The sequence below is a fragment of the Pelobates fuscus genome, chromosome 2 (assembly GCF_036172605.1).
Source record: "Pelobates fuscus isolate aPelFus1 chromosome 2, aPelFus1.pri, whole genome shotgun sequence".
Lineage (NCBI taxonomy): Eukaryota > Metazoa > Chordata > Amphibia > Anura > Pelobatidae > Pelobates > Pelobates fuscus.
Window position 1 is genome coordinate 62,887,802 of NC_086318.1, and position 13,713 is coordinate 62,901,514.

At 40.0% G+C, this 13,713-nt stretch overlaps 1 protein-coding gene across 8 annotated transcripts in view; it reads left to right on the forward strand.

The window, feature by feature from the left end:
* Positions 1 to 13,713, forward strand: part of MYT1L (myelin transcription factor 1 like) — a 451,096-nt gene that overhangs the window by 289,004 nt on the left and 148,379 nt on the right. For all 8 annotated transcript variants that reach the window (XM_063442204.1, XM_063442202.1, XM_063442206.1 and 5 more), the window contains 2 exons: positions 122 to 155; positions 445 to 507. In XM_063442204.1, the coding sequence (XP_063298274.1) occupies positions 122 to 155; positions 445 to 507 (97 nt within the window). The remainder of the gene's footprint in view (positions 1 to 121; positions 156 to 444; positions 508 to 13,713) is intronic.

Sequence of the window (13,713 nt, forward strand, 5' to 3'; positions counted from 1 at the left end):
ACAATCTCTTTTCACAATTCATTCTGGCCCTTGCTTCTTCATAACCTTTTGGCTACTTTTTGATAGCAGAGCGTTACACGTGATAGATGATAAATCTTTTTATTTTTCCATCTCTCTACAGTTCCTGTGGAGCCAGTCATACAAGAGCTGTTCAGGTTAGTGCTCTAAGTGTAAAATGTGTCCCCATTAGCAATTTAGAAAATTCATGCCTTCCGCTCTCAAGTTCATTGGTGGCGTGATCATGCCCTATTGCATTGATGAAATTAATTCTTCACCGAACTGCTGATAAAATCCATTTGGCATTGCCTCTTCTCTTCATTCAATCTTTTGATTTGTCTTTCTGTCTTTTTTGCCCTCCATTTGTCTAATTTGCAAGCCAGTATTTCTATCTTGTCTCCGAGCATAAAAGGAACAATTTTTATATACGTTGTTTCTTTCCTGCAGCTGTCCCACTCCTGGTTGCGATGGCAGTGGCCATGTTAGCGGTAAATATGCAAGACATAGAAGGTAATTATAAAACATTATAAAAATGTTTAAATAATGAATTTGGTGATCTATTTGTTTACTTTTTTAGCAAGCCATTTTGTTAGAAAATATACTTTTTAAAATAATTTTTCAAAATATGCAGAATTTTGCCACTGAAGCAGATATCTATTTGAACATAAAAATTATTCCATCAACATATCACACGTTATTTTTTGTTTTTTTGGTAGACTGGGTACTTTATGGTAAGGATGACATACATTCTGGCTTCCTCTAATTTACACGTCATGATGACACTGTCTTTATTTTATTTATATAAAGCCTTAATAGGTAGAACCATCTTTTGATAGACTTAAAAGGAGTCTGCAGCGAGGAAGGTATGAAAAATAAGGGAGAACTAATATTTTTTTGAAGAGCCAGCCCTTTAATTTTTATGTGAAATCTGATATTTTGTTCTAATTCTGATACCTGGAGGGAACGTACTCCATGGCTTTGCATCTACTACAGGCTTGGCAACCTTCAGCATTCCAAATGCTCTGGACTACATTTCCTACAGTGCTTTTATGGCCACAATCCTGGCAAAGCCTCATGGTAGATGTAGTTCACCACATCTGGAGTGCCGAAGGTTGCCTACCACTGATCTAGTGCAACAACTGTGCAGTTTTCTAATAGGTTGCATACAGCAAAGTCAAATGAGGAAAAGCATTGGGTCAATTGAAGAACATCTTTTATAAATACAATAAACTTAAGATCCTTTAACAAACATTCTATATAAATACAGTGAGTCACTTTTGCAGATTTCACTGTGTACTATTGTATGATGTTTTAACTGTTCTCCTGACATCACTATTGCTACATAGTCACATTCCAATACCTACATTAATTTCAAAAGCTTTCTCAGTCAATAAGTTACAGCCACCTGATTTTGATTTTTAAATATTATCTGTTCATCTTTCTTGGTGCTCACAATTTTCCAAACTCTCATGTGGCATGCATTCCTTGCCGTGCTACTGGGTTTTACCTTCAAACACTGTTATATTTCTGATGTTGCCTTTTAGCTCCCACCTGCTTTATAAATTTATGTATAACTTCATTGTGCTGCACCCTTACCCTGTTTTATATTTATTCAGTATGTTTTAAGAAAAATGGTGATGGTGTGTATCATTATATGAGATTTATGATACATATTCAGTTTAAGTGGCCATTTGTAATTGTAAATTTATGTACTTATTTAAATTTAGTGTAACGTTATTGTATAGCCAGGTAGAACAGATTATCAGTGGATTTTTTATTTGTAGACCTTATGACACATACTAGTTCAATAAACACAAGGATTCCAACTTGCATCATCTTTTTTTGTTCTCAGAACAACATTTTGAAAATTTGTGCATTTGACATGTGCATTCGTTTTCGTACGAATATAATTTCATCAGAAAATTTGTTTTTTTTTTCAAATTCGTTTACTAAAACATAAACAAAAGCCCTACAAACGAAATATAAACAAAACGAAAGGGCAAATGCTGAATGCGTTACCTTTTTGTTTCGTTAGTTTAATAGACTCCTTGCTGCAGGGTAATTAACCACCACAGCACGGAGGAATAACAGAGTACATGCATTAAAATCTATGGGGGTCACTATGACCCCCATATTAATAAATGGGAGGTTAAATCCTCCCACAAGCCCCTACACGCGGCATGGGTGGGGACCTGGGGGGACACTAGGTCCCCCTGATTATTTATTTATTTAGGGTCCACACCTGCCATTAGGCCCCCCCTTTAATTAATTAGGTTCCCCACCCACCGCTCATGGGGTTCCCCACATTTTAGTTAATTGTGTTCACCAACATGGGGAAACGGGGGGATCTGGGCCAGGTCCCCCTTATTGCACTAGCGACTGGGCAGTGAGCAGCCAGTGGTGACTGGTTAGGCAACATGCATGCGAGTAGGGGCATGCGGGAGGATTTAACCTCCCTTTTATCAATATATATATATATATATAAAATATATACCCCATACTGATTTATATTTAGTTTTATGACAGCAAGCAGCCAGTGGCTGCTCGCTGTCATTTAAAACTGGATATAAATGTATCTTATATAGAAGTGTTAGAGCTACAGTAAAAGTACATGTAAAAAGTAGCTATTTAGATCTAAATAGCTACTTTTTCATATTGCAACATTGTTATAGCTTTTGCTATAACTTTTGGTCACATACTCTTACTGTAGCTCTGTATCACTTCTATATAAAATGTTTAAGCGACATGCCCCTACTACATGGGGCTGACCTGAGGCACAGGTAGGGGCATGCGGCAGGATTTAACCTGTGCCAGGTGCCCCCCTTATTGCACTAGTACTTTTAAATTTGTTTAGGTGACATGCAGTATGCCTCAAGTAGGGGCATGCGGGAGGAAGTATGCCTCAAGTAGGGGCATGCCTCAAGTAGGGGCATGCGGGAGGAAGTATCCTCCCTTTTATCAATATGGGGGTCATAGTGACCCCCATACTGATTTATATTTAGTGGTAAATGACCTCCAGAGTATGAGTCATGTTTGGCAAAATGCCCCTACTTGCGGCATGCAGGAGGATTTAACCTCCCTTTTATTAATATGGGTGTCTTAGTGTCCCCCATAGGTTTTAATGCAGGGGGGTAGGAATAGTTATTTATTTTTTACAAGGAGGGAGCTGGTAGAGCTGCCGGCTACCTCTTTGCTTTTTTTTTTTTTGGAGCATGTGCAGTGCTATTTTCGTCCATAATTTTTTTAACAACTTTCATTAGAAAATGAATCATGAAATTCGCGATTGACTAATTAAATTTTTATTTAGTACGAAATCATTTGTACAAAACGGAAATTTGACTGGTGCACATGTCTATTTAAAATCATTTATAATGATTGAGATATACTTGAAAACGAGAGAAATCTTAATGTTTCTTTCCTGGTAAAATATTTTAGAAATAAAAAAATAAATAAATCTTCTACACTAGCAGATCAATCATCTGACCTTCCTTTCTTTCTTTGTGTAACTGCATTACTATAATTTAAAGTGTTTTAGAAGTTAGCAAGACGAGCTGTAGTTACATTAAAGGGACACCCCACTGATGAAATATAAAATAAATAAAAATCACTATTTAGTGGAAATACCCCAAATGAAAATTGCACACATTTAATTATTCATTTTCCCCCCATTAGAGTTATAACTAGAAACAGCCTGCATAAACTTCAGATCTCTTGTTTGCTGCCTTTGCAAGCTCCCCTCTTCTAACCCCGCCCAGACTTTCTGTGACTGTCCAATCACAGACTGCCCAATGCACGTCAATGATAAGTCTTTGCAAGGCAGGTGTTCTTGGCAGTTGCTGCCTGTTGAGTTTAGTTCAACTTAGCTAACCAAACCAAGAAGTAAAATGACCAGTTGTTTGATCGACTGCCTGGGGGAGTCGGGAAGAAGGGGGTAACACGGTTAATTTAAAGAGATGAAAGAGTTTACATTTAAAGGTAGAATTAGATGCACACATTTTGTTAAATGACTCTCCATTGCCCAATTAAAAAAATATACATCACTGTCTAGTAGATATGCCACCAATAAAATCATGCATTAATTTAATTATGCATTTTTTCATTGTTGCTATATCTAAGACCAGCTTGCAAAAGTTACTGTTTTCTTGTCTGCTGCCTTTCTCAGTCATCCCCTTCTTCCCCAGCAGGTGCTCTGAGGAATTGCCCAACTGCTGAGTTTAGCTCAACTGAGCTAAGCAACCAGGAAGTTACAGAACCGATTGCATGATTGGCAGGCAAGGGGGTGTAACAAGGCTAATTTATAAAAGTGTCAATCTCTATTGAAATCTGCACCTTTTGTAAAATGAAAAAAAAGGGTACACTCTTTCATATTAGCAAGCTCTAATGGGCTTTCGCTGAGTTTGTCACAATAAATATGGTAACTCCATTTATGAATAAATAATCACTCTGTCTGCACCTAGAACATTTTGTTAGCTGTTAGTGGGTTTTGGTACAATATGTGTTGTTTTATTTTTTGCTAAATAAAAAATTTGGGAAAAGTAGTATTTGTAATATTATTTTAAAGTCCATTCCCCAAATTTTCTAGATCTATGTACATCTGACTAGTGATGTCCCGAACGGGTCACAGGCGAATAGTTCCTGGTGAACATAGCATGTTCGCATTCGCCCCCTATTCTTTATAGCATCCATTTTAGATTCATTCGGAAGCTGCAACCATTTTTTATTTTTTTTAAATTTATTATTATTTTTTTTTGTGCATATAAATGTTACAAGCAGATACTCCCCCAGACACTCTGTGTTACTGCAGATACTCCCTCCAGACACTCTGTGTTACTGCAGATACTCCCTCCAGACACCCTGTGTTACTGCAGATACTCCCCCCAGACACTGACACTGAGCAGAATGGGGACTGTTCACTCTACATAGGGTCACTTGGCAGATATTGATTGACACCTATCCTAAGGATCCCTGATACACAGAGCAGAATAGGGACTGTTCCCCCTACATAGGGTCAGAATAGGGACTGTTCCCGCTACATAGGGTCACTTGGCAGATATGGATTGACACCTATCCTAAGGAATCCTGATAAACACTGACACAGAGCAGAATAGGGACTGTAACCCCTACATAGGGTCACTTGGCAGATATGGATTGACACCTATCCTAAGGATCCCTGATACACACTGACACAGAGCAGAATAGGGACTGTTCCCCCTACATAGGGTCACTTGGCAGATATGGATTGACACCTATCCTAAGGATCCCTGATACACACTGACACAGAACAGAATAGGGACTGTTCCCCCTACATAAGGTCACTTGGCAGATATGGATTGACACTTTTCCTAAGGATCCCTGATACACACTAACACAGAGCAGAATAGGGACTGTTCCCCCTACATAGGGTCACTTGGCAGATATGGATTGACACCTGTCCTCAGGGACCCTGATACACACTGGGGGGGACCTACTGTCCTCCCCCCACCCCCACCCCTGCACGGTGGGTGGGGGCCATAAAAATAATGAGGGGGGGACCTACTGTCCTCCCCCCGGCCCCCACCCCTGCACGGTGGGTGGGGGCCATAAATCACAATGGGGGGAGGACCTACTGTCCTCCACCTGCCCCCACCACTGCGCGGTGGGTGGGGGACATAAAAATAATGAGGGGGACCTACTGCCCTCCCCCCGGCCTCCACCCCTGCGCGGTGGGTGGGGGCCATAAATCACAATGGGGGGAGGACCTACTGTCCTCCCCCCGCCCCCACCCCTGCGTGGTTGGTGGGGGCCATAAAAATAATGAGGGGGGCCTACTGTCCTCCCCCCGGCCCCCACCCCTGCGCGGAGGGTGGGGGCCATAAATCACAATGGGGGTAGGAACTATTGTCCTCCCCTGCCCCCACCTCTGCGTGGTGGGTAGGAGACATAAAAATAATGAGGTGGGACCTACTGTCCTCCCCCTGGCCCCACCCCTGCATGGTGGGTGGGGGCCATAAATCACAATGGGGGGAGGACCTACTGTCCTCCCCCCGCCCCCACCCCTGTGCGGTGGGTGGGGGCCATAAAAATAATGAGGGGGGGACCTATTGTCCTCCCCCCGGCCCCCACCCCTGCGGGCCATAAAATAATGAGGTGGGACCTACTGTCCTCCTCCCCTGGCCCCCACCCTGAGCGGTGGGTGGGGGCCTTAAAAAAAACAATAAGGGGGGGACCTACTGTCTCCCCCAGCCCCACCCCTGAGTGGTGGATGGGGGCCCTAAATAAAAATCCCCCCTCAATCAAAGGTGACTAGGGGTCCACAAGCCCTTAGTCACACACCCCACCACCCCCCAAAAATTACCCCCTACCTACCCCCCTCACCCTAAAAAATAGTGAAGGGGAAATAAAATAACTAACCTATAAAGAAAAATTCAACTTACCATTTGACGTCTTCTTTTTTCTAAAATCTTCCTTTTTCAGCCCCAAAAAAGGCCAAATAAAAAGCCATAAGAACCGACTCAATTTCCATCTTCACCCATGGAGGGCTCCACGCAGACTGAGCTCTGCAGGGCGGAGGAAGGCTTATAAAGCCTTGCCACACCCTGCAATTAGGCTAAGAACACTCTGATTGGCTGGTTTAAGCCAATCAGAGTGCTCTTTGTCATTTTACACAGCGTGGGAAAATTCCAAAGAACTTTCCCACGCTGTGTAAAATGACTCAGAACACTCTGATTGGTTAGATTCCAAGCCCACCGATCAGAGTTCTCTTTGTCATTTTACACAGCGTGGGAAAATTCCAAATAACTTTCCCACGCTGTGTAAAATGACACAGAGCACTGTGATTGGTGGGCTTGGAATCTAACCAATTAGAGTGCTCTGTGTCATTTTACACAGCGTGGGAAAGTTCTTTGGAATTTTCCCACGCTGTGTAAAATGACACAGAGCACTCTGATTGGTTAGATTCCAAGCCCACCAATCAGAGTGCTCTTTGTCATTTTACACAGCGTGGCAAAATTCCAAAGAACTTTCCCACTCTGTGTAAAATGACACAGAGCACTCTGATTGGTTAGATTCCAAGCCCACCAATCAGAGTGCTCTTTGTCATTTTACACAGCGTGGGAAAATTCCAAAGAACTTTCCCACGCTGTGTAAAATTACACAGAACACTCTGATTGGTTAGATTCCAAGCCCACCGATCAGAGTTATCTTTGTCATTTTACACAGCGTGGGAAAATTCCAAATAACTTTCCCACGCTGTGTAAAATGACACAGAGCACTGTGATTGGTTAGATTTCAAGCCCACCAATCAGATTGCTCTTTGTCATTTTACACAGCGTGGGAAAATTCCAAAGAACTTTCCCACGCTGTGTAAAATGACACAGAACACTCTGATTGGTTAGATTCCAAGCCCTCCAATCAGAGTGCTCTTTGTCATTTTACACAGCGTGGGAAAATTCCAAAGAACTTTCCCACGCTGTGTAAAATGACACAGAACACTCTGATTGGTTAGATTCCAAGCCCACCGATCAGAGTGCTCTTTGTCATTTTACACAGTGTGGGAAAATTCCAAATAACTTTCCCACGCTGTGTAAAATGACACAGAGCACTGTGATTGGTGGGCTTGGAATCTAACCAATCAGAGTGCTCTGTGTCATTTTACACAGCGTGGGAAAGTTCTTTGGAATTTTCCCACACTGTGTAAAATTACAAAGAGCACTCTGATTGGCTTAAACCAGCCAATCAGAGTGTTCTTAGACTAATTGCAGGGCGTGGCAAGGCTTTATAGACCTTCCCCCGCCCTGCAGAGCTCAGTCTGCGCGGAGCCCGCTATGGGTGAAGATGGATTATTTTTTTATTTTTTATTTTTTAAATTGCGTCGGTTCTTATGGCTTTTTATTTGGCCTTTTTTGGGGCTGAAAAAAGACAATTTTAGAAAAAGGAAGACGTCAAATGGTAAGTTGAATTTTTCTTTACAGGTTAGTTATTTTATTCCCCCTTCACTATTTTTTAGGGTGAGCCGGGTAGGTAGGGGGTAATTTTTTTGGGGGTGGGGGATGGGTGACTAGGGGCTTGGATTTGGGGGGGGATTTTTATTTAGGACCCCCACCCACCAATAAGGGGTGGGAACTGGGGGGGACAGTAGGTCTCCCCCCTTATTGTTTTTTTAGGGCCCCCACCCACCACTCAGGGGTGGGGGCCAGGGGGGGGAGGACAGTAGGTCCCCCCCTCATTATTTTTATGGCCCCCACCCACCGCGCAGGGGTGGGGGCCGGGGGAGGACAGTAGGCCCCCCCCTCATTATTTTTATGGCCCCCACCCACCGCGCAGGGGTGGGGGCCGGGGGGAGGACAGTAGGTCCCCCCTCATTATTTTTATGGCCCCTCACCCACCGCGCAGGGGTGGGGGCGAGGGGAGGACAGTAGGTCCTCCCCCCATTGTGATTTATGGCCCCCATCCACCGTGCAGGGGTGGGGGCCGGGGGGAGGACAGTAGGTCCCCCCCTCATTATTTTTATGGCCCCCACCCACCACGCAGGGGTGGGGGCGAAGGGAGGACAGTAGGTCCCCCCAGTGTGTATGGATCCTTAGGATAGGTGTCAATCCATATCTGCCAAGTGACCCTATGTAGGGGGAACAGTCCCTATTCTGCTCTGTGTCAGTGTGTATCAGGCTCTCTGAGGACAGGTGTCAATCCATATGTCAGGGTGTCAATATGTCATATGTCAGGTGTCAATCCATATTCATTGTGATTTAGGAATGTCAGGTGATTTACGCCCTTTATGGATTAAAACCAGACTCTGCATCAACTGTGTAATTTTCCATGGGAGTTTTGCCATGGATCCCCCTCCGGCATGCCACAGTCCGGGTGTTAGTCCCCTTGAAACAACTTTTTCATCACTATTGTGGCCAGAAAGAGTCCCTGTGGGTTTTAAAATTCGCCTGCCCATTGAAGTCTATGGCGGTTCGCCCGGTTCGCCGGTTTGCGAACATTTGCGGAATCTCGCGTCCGCCGTTCGAACCGAAAATGTTGTGTTTGCGACATCACTACATCTGACATATGCTGTAAATTGGAGATAGTTGGATCTAATTGGGTTATTTCTTTCAGAAAGAAATGCCAAGAGTATAGTTTTGCTCATTTTTCATGCATAGTGTGTAAAGTCTATTCTCTTCATATTTTATGAATACATAACACCAAATGTTGACATAACTGTTATACACATCCAACAAAAATACCAACATTATATGTAGTAGGTTGTTCTAGTGATAGCATCCCAATACGCAATGCTTTCATATACTCAAAAGGTTAATTATGGACTGTAATACACCATTTATCCTTAATTTTTAGGACCATCATTTCATCCACCGGGGGATTTACAGTGACATTTGTGCCTAATATAAATATCATAAACTTGTCTATATATAAAGGAACATTAGTACACAGACTACACATGCAGCATATCTCAATTTAACGGAGAATATCTGTTATTCTATTGTCATGATACTGTTGACTATTGTTAAAATATGAATAAAAAACATCCAAAAATAGCAAATTATATATTTTCACACATATATGACAACAAGTGCTGAAGGGCAGTGGTCAACAAACAGATAAGCAGATTACTGTTACCTAGCTTAATAGGTGGGCAATATAATCACACAGTTGCCCTATCAAGAAATATCCCTAACAGCCCTCATAACATTAACTGCCTGTTAAGTAGTACTCCTTAACATCTGACTTGTAAAAGTTGCATTGTTTGTGATACTGAGAAACTCAATAAACAGGGGCTGTGCTAAAAATAATATTAGAGTAATAAATTAAAAGTCCTCATGGATGCAGCATTATCTGCATCCATTATCTGCATCTGGTGCAAAAATACTTTTCATTGCCAATAACCCTCTATCTGTGAATAGAGAAATGTGGCTGGTGTGAAGCAGGTGGCCTGAAGTGACCTGAAGTTTTACTTTAAAAAGCCATTGAAAACTCAGACATTTCAAACGCTGATCTATTCCCTGACATTTTAAGGATGACAACAATTTAATACAGCCAGCCGATCACCACAACACAGAGGTCTGGAATCATGTACATGTGTGTGACAATGATGCCATCTAACTATTTTGAGAAACTGTATTTTAATACATGTATTTTAATATGACATGTGCTTGACACCATTTGGCTGGGCCCTGTGTGCAAAACCAGGGCTAAGCTACATAAGATGATATAGACATTTAAAAGAAAAAAAACAGACGTGTACTTCTAACTCTTGATGATTTAGCGAAACGTACATGAGTGGCAATATATTCCTGTTCCAAATACCTCAAATTATAGCTGTGCATTAGCAATTTCTGGTACTGTGCCATTACAACTAATAACCATGTATGTGGAGGTTAATGGATGCTAATAGAGATGTGATGCATACCTAGTTAGATCCATTATCATACAAATACATTATGTTCTTCTGACAGCTCTCTGAGTGCCAGCAGTGTATGCAAAGCATAATAAGGCAACTTAAAGGGTTAAAAATCATTTCCACTAAGCAAAAGTGTAGACAGTTAACACTTTAGTTAAATCTCTATCATCAATGCGGTTATCAATGCAGTTTGATCAGAGCTGGAGTTTATTAGTGGCACCTCATCCAGATTCCGATGAGTTCAATTCGTATTCAGATTGATCATAGCTGGATTTAATTAGTGGGACCTCATTCAGATTCTGATGAGTCCAATTGTAAGTTTACATTTTTTTTTTCAGTACTTCAAACTGACAAAACCCTACAAAAGTTGCTTGAACCTTGCAATTCTCCACTTAATTAATATTCAACTCAAACCGTTTGCCTTATCCAATTCATTCCCACCCATGCTACTTAACCGATTTTATTAGTAATATCCACATTGAGAAATAACAGCTTTGGAGTGACTCAGAAGAGATCCTATGACTTAAAACACTTATGGTTTAATATATTGTGATATTTATTATGATATAATGTATATAGATTTTATACAGTTAAAACATACTTAATGTACAGTTTGCTTGTGCACTAATTCCTCAATTAGTAGTGTGATGTTGAATAAGAAGTAAGAGTCATAATTATGGCCGTTTTCTGATGGGGGTGATGACCATCGCGTTTACGTGCAAAAGTCGTTGATTTCTTATTGATATTTCAAAAGAAAGCTTGCTGACTTCATGATACTAAATGAACATTAAAACTTCAGCAGATAGTGCATTCGACTGCTCTATGTTGTAGCACTGAATCAGTTGACTACACAACCAACATCTGTTATTACTTGCTGGGGTCTCATGTTATTGTCTTCTATCAGTTACTTTTCAAGTGTAGTGCAAAACCTACACTTACGCTTGGAAAAGGACCACAATGACAAAACTGAGTTATGTTTAAATGTCAGCATGCAGGCTGTTAATGTAAATAACATAGATCATTTTAATATGACTTTCAATAGTAATTTGTTTAAGCAGCAACTGTGGTTTCACCGCCACCTAGTAGCTAATTAGTAGCTGGTAAATAACAAATAACTGCTCTGGTAGTGTAATCAGACTATTTCACAAAAAAAATATATATATTATCTAAAATGTATATAGAATCAACACTTACTTTTTGTATGCAATTTGTTAACATTACATCTGCCCAAGTTACACCTATGGAAATGTGGATTAATCAATATTGCTACAAAGCCCATTTTTCTTCTCATTCACTCTTATTAATATCAGTATTGATGCTCAGGTTTTACGTACTTGTAGAACACCAACTTGAATTTAAATATCATTGAGGCATTTGTATCTTCTAGTCTGCTGTTGGGAGTACAATGAAACATTTTAATGATGAAGAACAAAATAAGATGCATTCATTAAAAAAAATAAAATGCCAATGTGGCTGCTGTTACAAAGAAGCCCCTTAACACTAAAGTATATTGGCATGTGCAAAAGTGTCAAGCTACAAAGCTGTCCCTCACAATATCCAACTTGAAACATGCATGATGTCTGATTAACATAAACAAACAAGGGGGAAATAGGCTAGAGAAGGAAGAGTATTGCACATAACTGAAGCTCTAAGGACTTTGTTAACAATGTAAATAACATTTTAATTGGCTGCTGACACACTGTGGATGCCAACACAAGTCTCAACATACTATTAATGGGACATAAAGATTCATAAAGTTGGCACGTCTTTCGTATTCACTGTTGTCTTCACTCCAGAAATACTCTAGGGCATGTGGTTGTTTTTTAACCTAAGGGGTTGCTTGGCATAGGATTCTTTGCTAAATAAATACAAAAATAGTGTGTTACATTTTAATACAACCGTTATCTGCATGGCAATCTCTAGAGTTCCTAATATGGTCTTTCAAGAAATCATGTTGCAAATGCAGACATTAGTATATTAGTAAAGTAAGAGATAAGTATAATGTCAATAACTGAATGTTAAGTTGACATGGAGTATTCTTGTAAGTTTACTTTTTTGGTCTGAAATGTAAAAAATTTTAGCATTTAAAATCACTATACATTCCCAAACATTCAATCTTCAGTGAATATCCTCTTCAAATGTTTCAAAATAAATATGGGACAACCTAGAAAAACAGGAAGCAAAAAGTTAAAAGGGGTCCCAGGAACTTGTAATGACTAAAGCATATTTATAATTGTTTTAACTTAAATTCTTGTTATCAAAGTAGTGGGAAACCTCCCCTGAGACAAGAATTAATCATTTGGCCAGATCAAATAATAACACAAATAAAGTAAACCCCAAGGATAATTGCAACAGTAAACTCATATGAGTAACCAAACCTCCAGAGTATGAGTCAAAGCTTAAAAATTTGACTTAAAAAGTCTTTAAAAATATTGTCCAAGCCGATGATGCTATAAGGGTCATTTTGTAAAATCTTAATGGGCAGGCATTAGACGACCTTGTACAGTGTGTAAACCAGTATACAAATGCTTGCAATCTAATGTCAGATTTATTCACTAAATTGAAAATTGTTGGGAATTCAATCAGGGAACATTTAAGACCAAAATAGCCAAACTAGAAATATTTTCAAAATCAGCTATGCTTTCAGTTCGACTACTCTGGCTTCAAATTTTAAATTCACTTTGAGTTCTCAATATACCAAATAATGCTGAAAGTGAATGAAAAGTGAATTTCAAATACAAGACACAAATAGCCAAAATGGAAAAATTGTCACTTTGTATTCACATTAAATTCCTGACAATTCTCACTTTAGTGAATACAGGCATATATTGTGTATAAGGTGAGCAAACTAACATAAACAAAAGAGGGGGACACAAAAAAGGAATAGTAGGTTATTGTAAATTGAACATATAAATAACTTATCAATTAAACAACTGAATAAAAAGTATTGAATGACAAATAGTAAAACAAGCTTCAGTAATAAAAAACTAAACAAAATAGGATCCAGAGAGTCCCCAAGTTTATAAAATGTGATTGAGTTATAAACACATGTCTAGCTTAGTTGATGATAGATGATAGCAACCAATTTGAAACTAGTAATAAAAAGCATATGAAAAAGAAGTATCTAAACCAGAAATCCATAGTGAGAGATGGATGCAAAAGGAACCTTCATGTTGCAGGTTAAGATCACACCCAACAAACGTTATTCAATAAACCCCAGACTTTTGGAATCTTTTTAGATTTTTGAGAATTTGTGCCATTTAGGTTGAAGTCTCTTGAGGATGGCATGGTAGAGGATGTCAAGATCTTGTATAGCATATTCATATTTTTATAGT